The following is a 19,365-nucleotide window of genomic DNA, read 5'->3' on the forward strand; positions in this document are numbered from 1 at the left end:
ACATTCCACCTCGAGTGGGAAGAAATGCAACCACACACATACCTACATTATCTGTATGGAAGGAAAGGGGTTTCCCGTCCGCTTCCTGCTACCCAAGTGACCTTGGTGGCATGGGGAAGGGCGACTAAGACTATTGGGTGGACCGGTCGCGTCACGAAGACCACCCCGCACTGGGAAGGGACTTGGTTAAAGGAGTTGCATAAGCTCACGGGGTTTGGGTCCTGGTATCTCCTGGGGATCTCCACAATAGGGCACATAATTGAGAAAGGGGAGCTCAAAACATGGGCAACACTTAAACCTGAGCATGATATGAGCAACTCTCAATTTCTTAAATAGGCGCAACTACAGCATGCATGGCAGAAACAGAATATCCCCAATGAGCACCTCCCGGAATAAGCACCCCTAGAGGGGCGGCTCCTACAAGAGGAGTTGATCCACAAGGCAGTCTCCATCATCTATAAAACGATCAATAACAAAATCCCAGATGGGCTGACTGGACTCCGGATACAGTGGGAGGGGGATGTGGGCTCCATGGAGGACATTGACCGGAAGGCGGCGTTGATAAACCCCAGAGAGGTTGCCATAATAGCAAGGCTTTGGCTCATTCAGCTCAAGATACTGCACCAAACTTATTATGACAGAGACAGGCTGCATAAAATTGGGAGGGCGAAATCGCCACTGACTTGCACTACGACACATAGCAACTTCTTTCACACGATCTGGGCCTGTCCCGAGCTCCAGACGCATTGGGCGTAGGTGATTGAGCTACTGGGTACGGTCCTGGGTGTAAGACTGCCGATGGAACCTCGCTTTGTGATATTGGGAATATCAAGCGAGGTAGATGTCACTAGACCACAACTAATTTTTGCTTCTCTGGAGCTGTTGGTCGCCAAGAGGGACATTGCCCGACGATGGGGGGTGGCAGTTAAACCTAATATACAGGAATGGATGAGAGGGATGGACACATACATGGTGGCTGAGCAAACCACATATTGAAGCAGGGGGTGCCCAAATAAATTTTGCAAGATATGGGACCCCTGGAGAAAACATTTTGGGCTGGACGTGGGTGGAGATACACAACAGTCCTTAACGAAACTGACTTCAGGGGTCCTCCACACTGGAAACTGACAGAGCCTTGCCCTAGGCGGCATCTCTGGTGCCCACCTATTGCTGTTTCACGACTCCCAACGAATCCACATAACCAAATTGACAGGTTATGACTGGAAAATACAAGCTCATATTAATCCAATGGCGGGGACATTGCTCTGTTCGAGACTCATTTGTATTTTATCTATACGGGAATGATCATGGATGAGGCTCAGTGTAAGTACTGTATTGTGCTACTTTTTTATTTGAAAAAATATATATAAAAAAAAAAAAGAAATGTTTCATATATGCTGGCATTTACGCTGCCTACAATGAAATTTGGAAAATATCCCAACAAGAGGCCGCAGAAAGAATACGGGAAATAGACATTTCAATGCTGGAGTGGGGATCGAGAAGTGTTTCTCAGTGGAACAAACTGTGAGAGCGCTTTAAGTGGATCGCTCATATGTTAGGACATTATTCTGCATGGGCTTGTAATGGTTCTGTGGCGAACCTATCCTGTCATCTGAGGGGTGCCCCAGCTGCAGTGATTACTCCAGCATTCGGGCTACTTTCGAATGGGAGTTACTTGATGCTGAACAGTCAAGGCTGCTGCGGAATGCTCCTGGGCATCGCATATCTGATAACCGTGAAATCCAGGGTTACTTGTATTAAAGTATTGTTTCCCCCGACACATACAGTCAGGGATGCGCTATTATGGCCTTCACTGAATGTTTCTTTAAACTGTTTGATACTCTAGGCAGGATGAAAGCCATGCTTTTACAGAAGTCTGTGACCTTATCCTCCGCTCGAGAGACTTTTGAAATGGAGATCGCAAGGTCTTAAGCTGAGATACAGGTGCTTATTAATACAAATTCTCCTTTCCATTTCGTAGAAATTGTAAATCGTATCTTTAACATGCCTGATACGACTGGCATTGTCCACCTGTTTAAGACCATAGGTTCTGGACTTCTAAGCACCTTTCAGACGGTACTTGGAGTTATACCAAACTTCATACACTCCATGTTAAGAAGCATCTTTAAAGGACTTCCGCTGATCCTGTTTCTAATTGCAGGTATCCTGATTGTCTTCTATCTTCTACGCAATGGACGTACCAGTCACCAAGGAAATACTGTGACCGAATAATACAACACCTAGGCACGCCTCGCCTGAGAGAACTAAGTGCATCTTGGTTCCTGTCATTTCGACCAGTCTGGATGGACTGCATCTTACCTGTCCTCTGATGCCTGTTTTGCGGAGAAGAATGCGTGTTAGACCTTGAGCCACCACAGGTTGTAACTGCACCTGTTGGTATGAACACCGGCTCCTCCACTGGCACCCAGGCTCTGGACGGCGCACAGGCTGCCCCAGCACCGGCTGCAGACACCATGGAAGATCAGCTGTGCTCAATTGACGTACTCTGCGAGGTGCTACAAGGGCCCTCTACTGCGGAAGCAAGCAACCAAAATGTTGCGTCTACCAGCCAGGACACATAAACAATTTACTCACTTTGGCTCGTCGTGTGCTGGAAGAAATTTGCCCTTTTTAATAACAAGCTCAATTTGGAACTCAGATACAAAATTGACATTCCTTTTAATTTATTGGGTATAAATGGCTTTCTAATGCTTATAGTAGTTTGAACTATAACTATGAACACTTTTAGAGCAATCGTTTGCAAGTATTTTTCTTTTACCATTTTAAAAGATTTTTAGAAGTTTTTAAACATTTTAACAAAGCAAATGTTTTATGAACTTTAAGCATACCTATATCTAGTTAGGCTAGTAGTGCGCTATAGGTTACATATGTCGTCCAGTTGGAAGAGGACTGGGTATTATATTCCATATAGGTACCTTATATACGCATATGTAAACATCACAACTTTTCTCCTATATTCTTCCCCACATTACATACATAACGGTTCTTAGGCATTAACTTTTTACCTAGATACAACACTGCATTCAGAACGCTGGTTTTTCCCTGGTTCGATACTCATACATTATGCATGAGGCTTCTTGGAGGCACAGCAGGACTCACAGAAGGATGAATATCTCATGTATAATATCTATGTTAAAGTTCAGGCCCAACGTCATCCTCTAGGCTGACACAGTAACACAGCAAGGTAGGACCCCTGGGAGACCTGTGGGTAAATATACATCATGTCTTGCTTAGACAAGCAGAGGAGACCGTGACTTCCCGGCTGACACACTGACCAGAGACGCTGATGTTCCTGCATGCAGATGCTCCAGCTCGCAGTGGTCTAACATCCCTCGCGGGGTGTCCAACTCAAGACCAGGACAGGGTCCCATATTCTCTCCTTACTCAGGTAATGGGGTTGACTAGACCTTAGAGGGATTCTTTGCATAACACCTACACCGATGCCTGGTACATTTAGGTACATCTAGTTAGGGAGGCGTCTTAGGAGTACGCACTTTCTTATCATGTTTTTATGTACGTGTCTATATTCATGATTACTACAAGATGATAGAACTGTACCATCCCTTTACTTTCGTAGTACTGCTAATCATATATCTCTGCTACTGTCTAATGGTTGTTGCAGCAAATCTATTCTACACGAGAATAACAACTGTTCAATAAATACGCCCATACTGTTTATTCTTTGTATCTCTGAGACAAACTAAGTGAGCACGAGTAGGTTCTGTGAGGGGTTTAGTTGATGAAGGAAGAATGGCGCTCAAACATAACACACCAAGGGTCAGATAGTGAACTGGTAAGTACGGTGCTGCGAGATCAGGGGAAAACAAACCCTGGCAAGAAAAAGAACCCCTGCGAGTTGGGGTGTAGGAGACACCCACTACAAATGGAAACAGGTTCTGCGCACACGTTTAGAAATAAACACAATGTAGTGAGACCGAAGGGTAAGGTTGACAGTACGAAGGAGGTCTACACCAGAAATGTCTTTGTAGATTTAATAGTGCGTATCATCAAATGAAAAGGGAACATGAGAACAACCAGCCGACACGTGTTTCGTCAACGGGAAACAACCCGTGACTCTTCAGGGCTGAAAGAAATAAAGCTGGCAAAAGTAACCAGGTCGTAGGCTCAATAGGTGGAGAAGGGTGAGGATATCACCGTGACGACCGCGGTATGCAGGAAAGTGGGAAACTTCGGAAGTGGCGCGTAGGCGCAGTAAGAACACCAAGAAGTCTCTGGCTCAAAATTACGGCAGAGACAGAAATGGCGGGTAAAATCCATTGGGATGCGTGGATGACGGGTAAGTCACTCCACAGTGAAATCATAGGGTCCGGGCAACGAGCTGGAATCGTCTCGCGCTCCCAGCTCGTTGCCCGGACCCTATGATTTCACTGTGGAGTGACTTACCCGTCATCCACGCATCCCAACGGATTTTACCCGCCATTTCTGTCTCTGCCGTAATTTTGAGCCAGAGACTTCTTGGTGTTCTTACTGCGCCTACGTGCCAGTTCCGAAGTTTCCCACTTTCCTGCATACCGCGGTCGTCACGGTGCTATCCTCACCCTTCTCCACCTATTGAGCCTACGACCTGGTTACTTTTGCCAGCTTTATTTCTTTCAGCCCTGAAGAGTCACGGGTTGTTTCCCGTTGACGAAACACGTGTCGGCTGGTTGTTCTCATGTTCCCTTTTCATTTGATGATACGCACTATTAAATCTACAAAGACATTTCTGGTGTAGACCTCCTTCGTACTTTCAACCTTACCCTTCGGTCTCACTACATTGTGTTTATTTCTAAACGTGTGCGCAGAACCTGTTTCCATAAGTGAGCACGAGTGACTGAGCGAAAAGTAGTATATCGTTTCCACGATCCTGAGGGATCAGGGTTGTCATGTTCTAAGGTTGCCAGAAACTATTCTCTCCCCGCTGAGAGGAGACTCTAGTGACACTGTGAGCTAGCTAATGCAAACAGGCTAACATATCCGATGGGGCTGCTCGGAACCAGTCTGCCACAAAACTCACAGTTTATGTTATCCGAACGCGCAGATCCTGTATAGGATATATAGGAACTACACAACAGGTTATGCTGTAGCATGCAGGACCTGTATATTTGAGATGTTCTAGTTTGTTATAAACAGAATTTTACATTCTCCAAGTTTGGAGTTCAGTCGGTGCTGACAGCTGACTGGAGCAGATCTTGTTTTGTGGTTTTATTCTCTTGAAAATAGGAAACATTCTGTGAGAGGGAGTAGCCAAAGATAGATTTTAAAGTGATAGACTGCCCAGGATATGATAAATCCATCAGGAAAGTGTGAGAAGGGACTGAACAGACTAACACTGTATAGAACCGATTGATGGTGAAATTAAGACAGCTTCATGTAAGTTGCAGGTCGATAGCTGGATGGGGGCACTGGATTTCTTAGTACCACTGAATCAGCACTCTGCCAGAGAGGAGCTCACCTGGCTTGGGTGGGGCGAAGACCTGCACTTCACAGAGAGTCAGATATTGGTAGACTGAAGGAATAATCACTGTGACGTAGCGTCCCGCTATCCCACCACAGTCGAAGGATCTCGTCTCACCAGGACCAAGAGTCACGATAGTGGCACACCTGTACAACAGAAAACAGATTGTTGATTTCTGTAAGATCATTTCACCATTCATTAAGATGGTATAAGCAATGCACCTCTTACATCTGAACACTTCATGTGAGAAAAGAGACGCACAGAGATCCACTCTCGTCTGATCTTATAGGCCTGTTTTGGCTTCCTCTGAAGACTCATTGTGGGTCTGACTGTCTCCCATTTGGGGTGAAATTTACAAGGCAATTGCGCAGCATGGCACTGCATGCAATTTAGCAGCTCCGTGCTGTGTCATTTAAAAATGCCGGGATGCACCGTGTTTACAAGAATACGGTGCACCAATGGAGGTTTCCCCTCCACTGGCACTACAAAAAAGCTGCCTAGTGCTAACACAGACACCCTTGCACCAAGGTGCCAGGGTGTGTGTTGCAGGGATGATTGCTTATTTGCAGGAAGGGACACCTTCCTGCACATAAGCAATCTTTAAAGGTGATATGCTCTTTCTATGTGTGCTGCAGGATGCATCACACATAGAAAGAGCACAAATTAGGAGAAATAAAAGTATTTTGCCTCATTGCGCCAATCTAATGACTGCTATTCAGTGGCACCAGTTTTTGGCGCTGCCTCAGATTTACAGATCCTTGTAAATCTGGGGCAGCATCAAAAAGCAATGGGTGTTGCGGTGAAACACCCACAGCAACATTCATTGCATGCCCCTTTCACGCAGATACCTGCGTGAAAGGGGACGATATTTACAAAGCGGCATTAAGTGACGCATGGTGGCTTAATGCCGCTTTGTAACTATGGTGCAGGGCATTGCGCCAAAGTAATGTCGTAAAATGTGGCATTCTGGTGGTGCAATCCCCTTGGTGTCTCCTAAGCTCTTCACCTATTTGATGTGGGAGTCTGTGCACCAAGCCCTGGTTGCCCCTTAGCTTTGGGAGAAGCAATGCTGCAAATGCTGCTCCATCCCCGATCATCAAATCTGCCAGTTTGGTTTATCAAAACACGGGCTGTCCCAAGAAGTGGGAAAAGGTGTTGGGACGTGGCAAGCCCACAGGAGGTATTGATGGGCAGGGAACACGTTCCAGGGTGACCGACGACTCTATATGCTAGATGGGAGGTGGATAACTGCGATATAACGTGCAATGGACCGTAAAAGGGCCCCTACTGATTGTGATTAATGTTCTCCTATGGGATATTGCCACTTCCTAACTGCCATGTATGTACCATGATATTCGTCATAGCTTGACTGTAAACATTGTATGATGAGCATGGTTTCAATAAAAAAAAGTTTAAAAAAAATTCTACTAGTTTTATATGATAGAAGCAGACAGGTTTCATAAAATGTAAAAAATAAATAAATAAAAGAATGAACAGAGAGGTACCTCGGGATGAGGGGAGGTAAACAAACCTCTTGGATCCTTGTCGTTGAGCAAAGCTTGGAAGCTAAAAAAACACCTACAAGGTGCTAAAATCGCCTGAAGACGTGAAAAAAGTAATAGCATTCAGCATTTGTTTCAGGGCAGACAAGAGCTGCCCTTGAAGTCCTTTTCCCCACTGTCTTCCCCAACTGCTAACGGGGCACCTTTGCAGCTGACCGCTGTCCTGGTCCTCCTTATCAATTCTATCGTGAACAGTGGTTATTTTGTATGAAAATAAGTGCCGGGGCTCTCGCCAGAAGGCGGCTTGTACCAGCCCATTTCTCCTGTTAGTGGTGCCTAAAACTGAACCAACTGCTAACCATGCAGGTGAGGAGAGGATGTGGCATAATGGACAGAGCTGCAGACTTCTGAGTTAGGGAACCAAGGAGTCTCGATGTCGGCTCAACATACTGTGATTCTGGGCAATACTCTTAATCTCCTTGTGCATATTATGCGTGTGTCCTTAACTGGTGCTCATGAAAAGGTCCGGGGGTTGATGATTAAGTTGCGGTGCTGAGCACCGGAAACCATCAGCACAAATTAAGCACTGCTCATGAGGTTGCAGCATAAGGAGTTGTGGGTTCACAATTGCCCACTGCCTTGTTTGCAATTATGCAGGTCACACTGTGGCAGTTGACACTAAAACTGCTTCCTTACTATTTGCATATTGCTTGCTTATAAATTATAAATGCATAATCACATAGCCTTGCACTCGCCACTTAGTTTTTCACTTATAATTTATATACAACTGATCGAAAATATACCAAAGCAGTGAAAGGCTTTATTTTGCAAACCCCCATATCACGGAAAGCATTTACACCAAAGCTAGCAGGCTGAAATGGAGAGTGCAATACATTTTCCCAAAGTTTGGTGCAGATTCCTGGGTGGAGGGGTGCTTTATTAAAGATGCAAAAAGAAAATATGTCTTATGGAACACTGTATCAACCTTTACTGCCGAGGCACAACTGTTGGTTGCCTGCAGCAATCATGTAATGTGCTATATGGCCCTAAATGGCCATCAAGTGTGCGTGGGTGGGAATGCCATGAGACCAAAGGCCGAGCGCTGCGTAGATGTTACATGTTTACTTTATGTTTCATTTCATGTTTATTTTGGGGCCGTTAGCAGGAAAAAGATGCTTTTTAAACAGGGCAATGTTTCTTGAATAGTAATTGAAACATGGGGCTATATTGTTTGGTTGTCTGAAGTAAAAATAGAGAAAAATAATTAAGAATGTTGTTATGTATGGCTCTCATAACAAAACTGGTTACCCACTGCTGTGGTGACATAAATGCCTTCCAGGCCAGGCAGACAGGGCTCTCTGGGAGCCTGTCACGACAGCTCTGCTGGTCTGCTTTGACTGAAATCAGAGAGCACAGCTGCAGGAGGGGGAAGGGGGCATGGGAGCTGGTGGGTGCAAGGAAGCTTTTTAGGTCTCGCCTGACCAGCGCTTTAGCGCTGGCTCTGGCGAGACTTATAGTAAGCGCGTTTTGGAAGTGCAAACAGTGGCTTTGCAGGCCTCCAACTACAGTGCATGTGACCCGTCCGGGCGCGCGCACCATTTGGAGTCCTGCAACCACTTGTTTACTTTCACTTTAGCCGTGATTCATCGCACCATTTGGCAGCCTGCGTGCCCGCCCCCACTCCCCCTCCCACTCCGTCAGCTTCAGTGCGCGCTTGTTTAATCCTGCGATGAATACTTGCAAATCACGCCTCGTTCTTTTCTTCAAGGAGTGTGCATTTTCTCTTTTATCAGGAGCTAAAAGATATTTAAACGTGTGGCGCGTTCTGGGTGAAGCGTGCAGCAGTTTGGGATTAACCCTTGCAGGAATGTGATTCTGTCCAGATGGCAGGGATTTGCATGTAACCTTTGACCTCTCCTCCGTACCCCACAGGTCGAGCAATTCACAAACGTTTTCGCAGACAGTGTGACTATCAAACGTGAGGGGTTGCTAAAACCCCTCTCGCCCCCACACACACACACACACACACACGCACACACACACACACACACACACACACACACACACACCCCGCCCCCCCCCCCCCCTCTAAGTGCAAGCAGGCGCTGCAAAGCCTCGCGCGGTAAGCAGCTGCGCCCCAAATTTCATCTTGTCTATGAATGACGGTTCGGCTTTTTTGAAAGACTGAATATGCAATAATTACTCAAGCTGTTCTGCACACAAGCAATGTATACAAAGTCAGTATACAAATATGCTTTTCGTTTCTCCCTGTTTACAAAGTTGGGCAACTTAGCTGATCGACTGTATTCTCCATAGTTTTTGCAACAAAAAAAATCTCTTACAAAAATCTCCTTGTTTTTTTTTATTGAAAAAAACACTGAATGTTTAAAGATTGGAAAGTAAAACAATCCCACTAAATTGTATTTTAATTCCTTCACAAATCCCATGTTTTCCCCGAGCTGCCTCAGCGCTTGTTGCTCATCACATGGGAGAGTGCGGTTTCTACTGCAAAGACTTCGAAGTGGCGCCTCGTTGTTTCTTCAACGTTTTCTCTTTTTCAAACTTTCGTTTTGATTTGTAGTTGTTACTTCAAAGTTGGTGCAACAAATCAGAAAGTGGGCTTCACTGTGCCAGCCATGCCCGGTTTGGCAGTCTCCAGCAGCCTGGGTTTTGTCATATCTGCCTACATTTATTTACCTCACCCCGTCTCCCTCCCCAGCCAGTGTTTGCTTACCCTGTGCCCTATTATTTGCATGTGTTTGACAGGTCTGGCCACACCTCTCAGTCTATAATTACATCGTGAGCTTGGTCGTTATTTGCATCGGTTTACGCATTTCTGCCTGCATTTATTTACATCTCACTCAAGCTGTGCTTGGTGATTATTTGCCAATGTTTGCACAGATATTGCGGAGTATCACTCACTTGTTCACCTTACAAGTACAACATTCTTACATATTGGGGCTCTCAGCGAGACCCTCACCGATTCATTTGACATATTTTGCCCTGGGAAACAAATGAACCGTTTTGTGTTTGTCCGTCACTGTAATCAACACGTGTTGCGATTAGCTCCTCAAATAAAGTATACAGAATGATGAAAGGCTGCCTGGACGTAAAACAGAACTTAAGGCCATCAGAGTGCACGCTGAGTTTGCAAGGTAATCCACCTTCAAGCTGTCTGGCAGAAAATATGTTGGTTTCCCTTTAAATTCTGGCCCACATAAAGCACCTCAGTCTGACGGGGAGATACGACACGCTTCGCTCGAAAAGGAATGTGAAAACAATACCTTTCTAAGGAGCCAGGTGTGCGCTGCATACATTATTAAGTGGCCATCTATGCAATTTAGTAACAGCCGACGGCCCCGGACCCTGCATCCCCCACCACCCACTGGAAAAGTTCCCGCCTTTCATCACAGGGCCTCTCTCGGAACCCCCGCATTTGACACGGTTTCTCCTCACAGGCACTGGAGGAGCATCAAGGGCGTGTGTTTTCCGCCCCAGGGGCTCTCAGAGGTGCATTGTGGGCTGTGGGCGCGCTAACTGGGTAACGCACTACACATGTCCCGCTGCTGCCCTGGGGCTTCCATTCATGAGGAAGCTTTCTCCTACCCCTGCTGTGCTTTTTAACCCTGATCTGCCATGGGTTTGTGGGTACCCCCCTACGATTTCGGTTTCTGAAGACCAGACACTGTTTTACCCGAGCCAGTGGTAGGAATAACTTCTCGCCATGCGCGGTTGGCAGTAAATAGGCCTGGGCACCAACATAAAAGCGGCCTGTGCCACAGCTGACTGAAGAGAGGGCATTCCCGTGCATCCACCTATGGATTTTTGTGAGTTCCCAGATTTACTAAAGCTAGGAAACCTGGAAATAAGTCAACAAGCTATGCCTATATCTTTCTCCTCATTATTTCCCTTTACCATGTGTGCCTTCGTTTGCAGATCGAGGCGGTTTTAACTTGCACAGACTCGCTGCTTAGGTTTGTACAGACTCGCTGTATAGGTTTTTTGCGAGCTGTGGACGGCTATGCATGTGTTCTTGCTGTAGGCAATGTGTGTGGTAATATCAGGGAAATCTACTGTGCAAGCAGACCGGGCCACATACAGACCCATCAGACTACCCCCAACCCTGTCACAATGGGCCGTCAACCAGGGCCTCTGGTGGCGCGGGCGGGGCCGGTTAACAAACATCGTTTTTCACTGGATGGACAGAAATGTGCCACCCTTCTACTGATCAACGAAACGATGCAGCAGGGGTCTTTCCATGGTCCCCAGACGGCATCCTCGATGATCTGCCTTTGAACACAAACATCACCCCCCTCCTCCCCCTTACCAGAATCACCGGCTGGTGCCAAGTTGTTTGTTGGAGTGGGGGCGTGGCAGCAGGGGGTGACCGGTATCTGTGAGGGCAAGGAAAGTGGTTCATAGGGTGTTAACAGCGTCTGCAACACGTTGTGAATGATTGGAGGCGCTTTCGACTGAATCACTGGAGCCAAGGCAGAGGAACTGCTGCTCGCAGGGCCCGACCTTTCTGCAGCGAGCTCCGTGAGGCCCCTGAAGTTTGGCACCCAGGGCCTGGGCCCAGCTCACCTACCAAAAGCCGACCCTGGTCGCATCTCACTTTCATGGAAACAGTGAGAATAGCACCGCCTCTACTACAAGTAAATATGAACAAGCATTTGCAATGCAGTAGGTCTCGCATTTACGCAAGCTTGAGCTATTACCATTGCAAATAACAATGCCTTTTGTTTTAAAAACTTAAATAAAGGGCATTGTCATTTACAATACCAATAGCTTAAACTCAAGTAACTGCGAGACCTATTGCATTGCAAATGCTTGTTTAATCTTTGGGACAGGGGTAGATAACAGGGGTTATGCCATTGCGCAGCAGTTGAAAACAGGGGCAGATGATTTTGGGGCCAAAAATAACATAATAAATATGGGTAAAAAGTGAATTAAGTGATGTTTTTCACCTCAGGGTTCTCAGTGGCATCATAAACAATCCGAGCTTCACTCTTCTTGTCTATTTGATGTCACTCAGAACCACTCGGTGAAAATCATACACGTAATTCACTGTTTCCCATCTGTAATTCCACATGTTATTGGAATAGAATTTTAGAATACCCCCTTCACTTTGTAAAACAGTACATTCTGTCTGCAGTAGAAAGGGGCTGTAGATGTTGCTCTTTGCAAGGTGTAGCTTACAAGGGACACTGACTGGGATTAAAGTGCTCAGACTTTACTCTCCTTTCAAAAATAAAATGCTGAATGCATATTGGACAATGGTGAGCCTGTGAAGAGTGGTTTGGTGCTGTCACTATAATAAAGGAATATCAAGAACAATGATGATATAGAAACTATTCACATGAAATGAACAGATGGCACATCTTATCCCCACAATAACGCTCCCAAAGTTAAAAAGATACATCATAAAATTCATTATTCTCATGGCATCAAAATATGTGAACTAAGGAGCCAAAATTAGAATCCAATGGCATCTATTACACCATCCTTGGAAACTGTAACAATTATTCTTCAAAGACCCTCATCTCCCAGTCATTCTCCATTCATCAACTATGATGGCATAGTTTCGGCTTGGGAATCTACGCTGTCTTCATCAGGATAATAGATATATAGGCAGATCATTCTTAGAGATATGGCTCCGGCTGGTTATATTTTTAGTTTGGGGCAGTTAGCATGGAAAAGATTGAAAAGGCTGTTTTCTTCAAAGTGCAGCCGACAATGAGCTCTGATAATTCTGATTCAGAATGTTCAGGCTTTGCTTACCTTTCTGGCAGAAACTAGGCATTGGTGAGGGTCAGCGGAGTTAAGAGATTCTGTGGCTGTAGTGTTACTGCGTGATTATGGATTAATTATATTTGCAAAATAATTTGCCACATAATTTCCCACACAATTTTCAGACTGCATCAAAAATGTTGTTTCTATCTCAAATGGATAAAAATAATACTGACAGAGAATGTGCCGCATAATTTGCAATTTTTGCTGCATAATTTTTTATTTAACCTAGCTGTATGATTTGGTCCTCCGTGCCCTGTTCAATTGTTTCTATTGGTAGAATATTGTGATCAAACTTCAGAGCAGGCGCTTCACTGTGCACCGAGTCTTCATTGTGCAGCAAGTACTCCACATACACATGTTTTAGCATTATCCATTAGGGATGTAGTTAATGTTTCTCTCAGAATTTCAGATGTCCTTCCTGCTAGTCGTATGTGCTGAACATGTTCCAGATCACAAAGTTCTTGTACTAAGTTATATATGAGAGAACATACATTAAGTGCTCCCATTGTTCCCTACTGAGATAGCTTGTGAGAGGCTTTTGTATTTAAGCATAGGAAAGTCCGTTTTTGATTCTCTTACAAAAATTAGCAGATGTGGTGCCTGAAATATTTGTTGCAGAAAGTATACATTGGCTCTAATGAACAGGAATGATGGCCTAAGATCCATTACCTAACTGCAGCATGGCCAGGTTTCTCTAAAAATGAAAATGTATTCAACATTGGCTTTAATTTTCCATTGAGGGACACAAAATAGCAACTGGGCACTAGACGGTACCTGAAGAGAGACTCAGATTTGACTAAATGCAAGGACACATATTTAACATCCAAACAGAGGTAACCCACACTCCTAAAAGACTCAACTGGAAAAAGACTCAAATGTCAGTCAAAAAGCTAACAAAAGGTACATCTCTAAACAAGCAAAATGTGTTGTTGTTCAGCTTCCACAGGTGACAACCAACACTGCTGCACAAAGTTAGAAATATATTGTTTCTTAGAGTTTTTCCATTTCAAAATAAATGCTCTTTGACATTTCAAACTAAAGGCCTGTTTTGGAGTTTGGTGGATGCAGGACATATCAAAAAGCAGAGGCCATCCTGTCTGCACTGCTAAGAGTGTATAGATACCAATACATTGTAAGTAGGACAGACGAGGTGTAAGCCTCTTCTTAGCAAATGTCCAGTATTCACATAAATCCACCACTAATTTTCTTACTGAGACCACATTGATAAAAAGGTAATGACAATGTGATGTATGTGTTACTTCTAAGTTACTTTTTAGAATGCATGATAAATGATGTACTGTGTAATTGGGTTTTGTATACCAACATTTTTTCCATATGGTTCTGTGAGTGAAGACAAAATGAGCACAGTGCAGTGCACCTATTGATGACTTCATTATTGTGATCAGTCGTTGTGTTTGAAAATTGAAAAACACACCGTGGAATGATTTTAATTATACAAATTATAATAATTGTATGTAAATACTAAAACATATTTTTTGCAAAATCTACAAAAGAAGTGTAAAAAAGTGATAGATTAACTTGTTCAAAAATTATTTTAATTTGCAGAAATGACTGACATGTTGAAGAAAATCTAAGAAGTTAATTGAAAAACCCATATGGTAGATTTTTATTACCATAACTAGTAAAAAACAGAAAACACAATGCACTACAAATCCTCATCACTCATACCAAACATTCTTCACATTATTATTATCATTACTGTCATTTATAGAGCGCGCAGCTACCTCCAACGGAGGTGTCCCGGCACATGTGACTTGGATCAAGGTACTCTCAATATGTTAAATTAACCACTAACTTACATATTGGTGCCACATAGCTTCCAGCCATCCCTACCTGGTGTTCAGGACACCGCTCATCCCCAGCCAGTCCCCGATGTGGATTTGGGCACCGTTGATTCTCGCTGACTCATTGCCTGTTGGGTTGGTGATGGCCACAGAAGTTACAGGCAAGGTGACTTGTAGATCCAACCTCCACCAGGGGCTGAAGCTGTACTCCGTGGAACTGCAGTCACCCTGTGTGTAATCGCTCCTCAGATCCCCATCTATGGCCAGACTCGCGACAGCCACATCATCCCGTGTGCTTGATTGACTGGCGACACCCCAGAGTGCGACGTTGATCTCTGTGAAGAGAAATTGTGAGTTCCAGAGCTACATCCGGGCAATGAGAAGTGAAGTCATGAGAACAGAAGGAAGACTCATAAGAAGTGCATTTAAAAAGACAGAAGGAGGTGACTGGCAAAGTCCCAGAAGGTCCAGCGAAATAACAAGGTGAGTGTCAGAAATATCCAGATAGTAAGTAAGAATCATGCCGCAGGCAGGTTAAAGCCCGAAGACATAGAAACAAAAGGAAGACTGGCATATAAATGATGGCAGTCGCATGTCTTTACAAGGCACGTGTCTTTACCATGTATGCCTTTATCATGCATGCCTTTACAGCGAATTTTGTTGAAAAGGCATGATGTGTAAAGTTATATGCATGGTAAAGATCCCACCTCCACCCACCTGCCCTGAGCTCTAAAATTTAGCTCTCCTGCATTGTAATCGACCTGCCCCAGCCCTTTGAGCTACCCCGACCCCCTACACTGAGCCCCAAAACCCAGCCCCAGTCCAAAAACGCTACCCAACCCCAGCAGTCCCTCCATGAGCCCTAAAAACTGGCCCTGAGTCCTGAAAACTGACCCTTCCCGCCTGCCCTGAGCCCTAAAACTCAGCCCCCACCCCTAAAACTTACCCCCCCAGCCCTGTCCCAACTTACCAAGCCACATTCTGGTCCTTCCTGCCACATGCCTCCCGGTTCCTCTCCCCGCCCATACGCTCAGACAGCTAGAATGCCGACTGCCTTAATCACACATATGCGTGTTTAAGGCATATGCGTGGTTAAGGCAAGCAGTGTTCAGCTTGCGGGGGTACGGCACTTGTGATTAAGTCTGCGTTATAAAGGCTGTTTACCATAAACAACATCAGGCAACACTAAACTCGCACATACAAAAATTTGGAACACGAGGGAGATTTAGAGATCATGTGAATCACATGCCGCATGGGAGTCAGAATATCAAATCTCACACAGTAGTGGGAGTCACGTGGGGTGAGTTTTCGGTTTTGTTCTGGAGATGTTGAGGCTGGGGCTGTTACAGATGTTCAACGAGGAAGGTGTTTACAGAAGTAGATGGCCATGCCAGTGGAATATCCTTCTCCTCTGCTCCTGCCCATGGGTCTGGGGCTACTAGGAGCTGTGCTTGGCCAAAGAGTAATCGCTAGAAAGGAACTGTAGGGTTGGAGTCTTTGCTTGAGGTTCTCCATTGGCCAAATAGGGGGTGAGCTGCTGCATTATCAGCTTTTTCATTTTTTTTAAACTTGTTTTAATGGCAGACATGAGTGGAGGCTGTTGCCATAGTCCAGGTGCAAGCTAACTTTAGGGTAGTTTCTCGAGTGAGGGTAGGGTTTTTAAGATGATTCAGATGGTAGAGGCTGAGTGCTGCACTGCTTTCATTTGGATGCTATGCCAGGGGTGGGGTCTGCATTTTAAGTGAAGGATCTGCCTTCTCATGTCTTACATGAAGGCTGTTTCTTTGGAGACGTGGATATCTAGTGAGTTGTATTCTTTGAGTAGGTTGGATCTACCTACAATATATGTATTTTATGGCTGTCACATTTTTTAGACTAGTTTGGCCCATGCAGGAATATGTTGCCTCAAGACCTTTGGCTGGAGCTAACACTTTGCCCCTTCTCCTGTGAAAAAGAAATACCTAATACTTCTAGAAAAGTATGCTGTATGGTTAGGGAATTATGTCATCCAGATTTGGAATCCTCACCGCTGCTTGCTGACACGTTGTCCAATTGAGGTAGACCTGGAAAATATGGCATCAGAAAATGTATGATATTTTTCATTCCTTGAGGACACCCTGCTAGAAGTCAATAAATTAACATATCTCACACTGGAACGCTCTCACTGCTTCATATTTGGTATGTAACGCTAGGGTTGTCACTGCGGTAGCAACTATAACTACTAGCACACTCGTTACACAGTCAGTATATATAATACAGCAGAAATGCTATCAGTGTCACACAGTCAGTATATCTAACACCAGAGCAACTCTACCACCAGACATATATCTAACACTAAAGAGGTCTCACTGTTGCACAAACAGCATAGGTGACAACAATAGAGCGCTTTCACTCTAACACCAGTGGTATATCTAATACTGAAGCGTTCTCACTGTTGCACAAACAGCATAGGTGACAACAGTAGAGCACTTTCACTCTAACACCAGTGGTATATCTAATACTGAAGCGTTCTCACTGTTGTACAGAAAGCATAGGTGCCAACAATAGAGCGCTTTCACTCTAACACCAGTGGTATATCTAATACTGAAGCGTTCTCACTGTTGTACAGAAAGCATAGGTGCCAACAATAGAGCGCTTTCACTCTAACACCAGCGGTATATCTAACACTGACGCACTCTCACAGTTGCACAAACAGCATAGGTGCCAACAATACAGCACTTCACTCTAACACCACCGGTATATCTAGCACTGAAGCACTCTCACTGTTGCATAGAAAACATAGGTGCCAACAATAGAGCGCTTTCACTCTAACACCAGCGGTATATCTAGCACTGAAGCATTCTCACAGTTGCACAAACAGCATCGGTGACAACAATAGAGCGCTTTCACTCTAACACCAGCGGTATATTCTAATACTGAAGCACTCTCACTCTTGTACAGACAGCATAGGTGCCAACAATAGAGCGCTTTCACTCTAACACCAGCGGTATATCTAATACTGAAGCACTCTCACTGTTGCACAGACAGCATCGGTGACAACAATAGAGCGCTTTCACTCTAACACCAGCGGTATATCTAACACTGAAGCCCTCTCACTGTTGCACAAACAGCATAGGTGCCAACAATAGAGCGCTTTCACTCTAACACCAGCGGTATATCTAACACTGAAGCCCTCTCACTGTTGCACAGACAGCATAGGTGACAGCAGTAGAGCGCTTTCACTCTAACACCAGCGGAATATCTAACACTGAAGCACTCTCACTCTTCACAGACAGCATAGGTGACAGCAGTAGAGCGCTTTCACTCTAACACCAGCGGTATATCTAATACTGAAGCACTCTCACTGTTGCACAAACAGCATAGGTGACAGCAGTAGAGCGCTTTCACTCTAACACCAGCGGAATATCTAACACTGAAGCGTTCTCACTGTTGCACAAACAGCATAGGTGACAGCAGTAGAGCGCTTTCACTCTAACACCAGCGGAATATCTAACACTGAAGCACTCTCACTCTTCACAGACAGCATAGGTGACAGCAGTAGAGCGCTTTCACTCTAACACCAGTGGTATATCTAACACTGAAGCACTCTCACTCTTCACAGACAGCACAGGTGACAGCAGTAGAGCGCTTTCACTCTAACACCAGTGGTAAATCTAACACTGAAGCGCTCTCACTGTTGCACAGACAGCATAGGTGACAACAATAGAGCGCTTTCACTCTAACACCAGCGGTATATCTAACACTGAAGCACTCTCACTCTTCACAGACAGCACAGGTGACAGCAGTAGAGCGCTTTCACTCTAACACCAGTGGTAAATCTAACACTGAAGCGCTCTCACTGTTGCACAGACAGCATAGGTGCCAACAATAGAGCGCTTTCATTCTAACACCAGCGGTATATCTAGCACTGAAGCACTCTCACTCTTGTACAGACAGCATAGGTGCCAACAATAGAGCGCTTTCACTCTAACACCAGCGGTATATCTAATACTGAAGCCCTCTCACTGTTGCACAGACAGCATAGGTGCCAACAATAGAGCGCTTTCACTCTAACACCAGCGGTATATCTAACACTGAAGCCCTCTCACTGTTGCACAGACAGCATAGGTGACAGCAGTAGAGCGCTTTCACTCTAACACCAGCGGAATATCTAACACTGAAGCACTCTCACTCTTCACAGACAGCATAGGTGACAGCAGTAGAGCGCTTTCACTCTAACACCAGCGGTATATCTAATACTGAAGCACTCTCACTGTTGCACAAACAGCATAGGTGACAGCAGTAGAGCGCTTTCACTCTAACACCAGCGGAATATCTAACACTGAAGCGTTCTCACTGTTGCACAAACAGCATAGGTGACAGCAGTAGAGCGCTTTCACTCTAACACCAGCGGAATATCTAACACTGAAGCACTCTCACTCTTCACAGACAGCATAGGTGACAGCAGTAGAGCGCTTTCACTCTAACACCAGTGGTATATCTAACACTGAAGCACTCTCACTCTTCACAGACAGCACAGGTGACAGCAGTAGAGCGCTTTCACTCTAACACCAGTGGTAAATCTAACACTGAAGCGCTCTCACTGTTGCACAGACAGCATAGGTGACAACAATAGAGCGCTTTCACTCTAACACCAGCGGTATATCTAACACTGAAGCACTCTCACTCTTCACAGACAGCACAGGTGACAGCAGTAGAGCGCTTTCACTCTAACACCAGTGGTAAATCTAACACTGAAGCGCTCTCACTGTTGCACAGACAGCATAGGTGCCAACAATAGAGCGCT

At 45.1% G+C, this 19,365-nt stretch overlaps 1 protein-coding gene across 1 annotated transcript in view; it reads right to left on the reverse strand.

The window, feature by feature from the left end:
* LOC146869264 (uncharacterized) overlaps positions 1-19,365 on the reverse strand; it is a 105,987-nt gene that overhangs the window by 71,961 nt on the left and 14,661 nt on the right. The window contains exons 3-5 of the mRNA XM_085632983.1: positions 16,607-16,642; positions 14,629-14,914; positions 5,477-5,625 (exon numbers count right to left, since the gene is read on the reverse strand). Of these exons, the coding sequence (XP_085489109.1) occupies positions 5,477-5,625; positions 14,629-14,914; positions 16,607-16,642 (471 nt within the window). The remainder of the gene's footprint in view (positions 1-5,476; positions 5,626-14,628; positions 14,915-16,606; positions 16,643-19,365) is intronic.

The sequence above is a fragment of the Triturus cristatus genome, chromosome 1_1 (assembly GCF_964204655.1).
Source record: "Triturus cristatus chromosome 1_1, aTriCri1.1, whole genome shotgun sequence".
NCBI classification, from domain to species: Eukaryota; Metazoa; Chordata; class Amphibia; order Caudata; family Salamandridae; genus Triturus; species Triturus cristatus.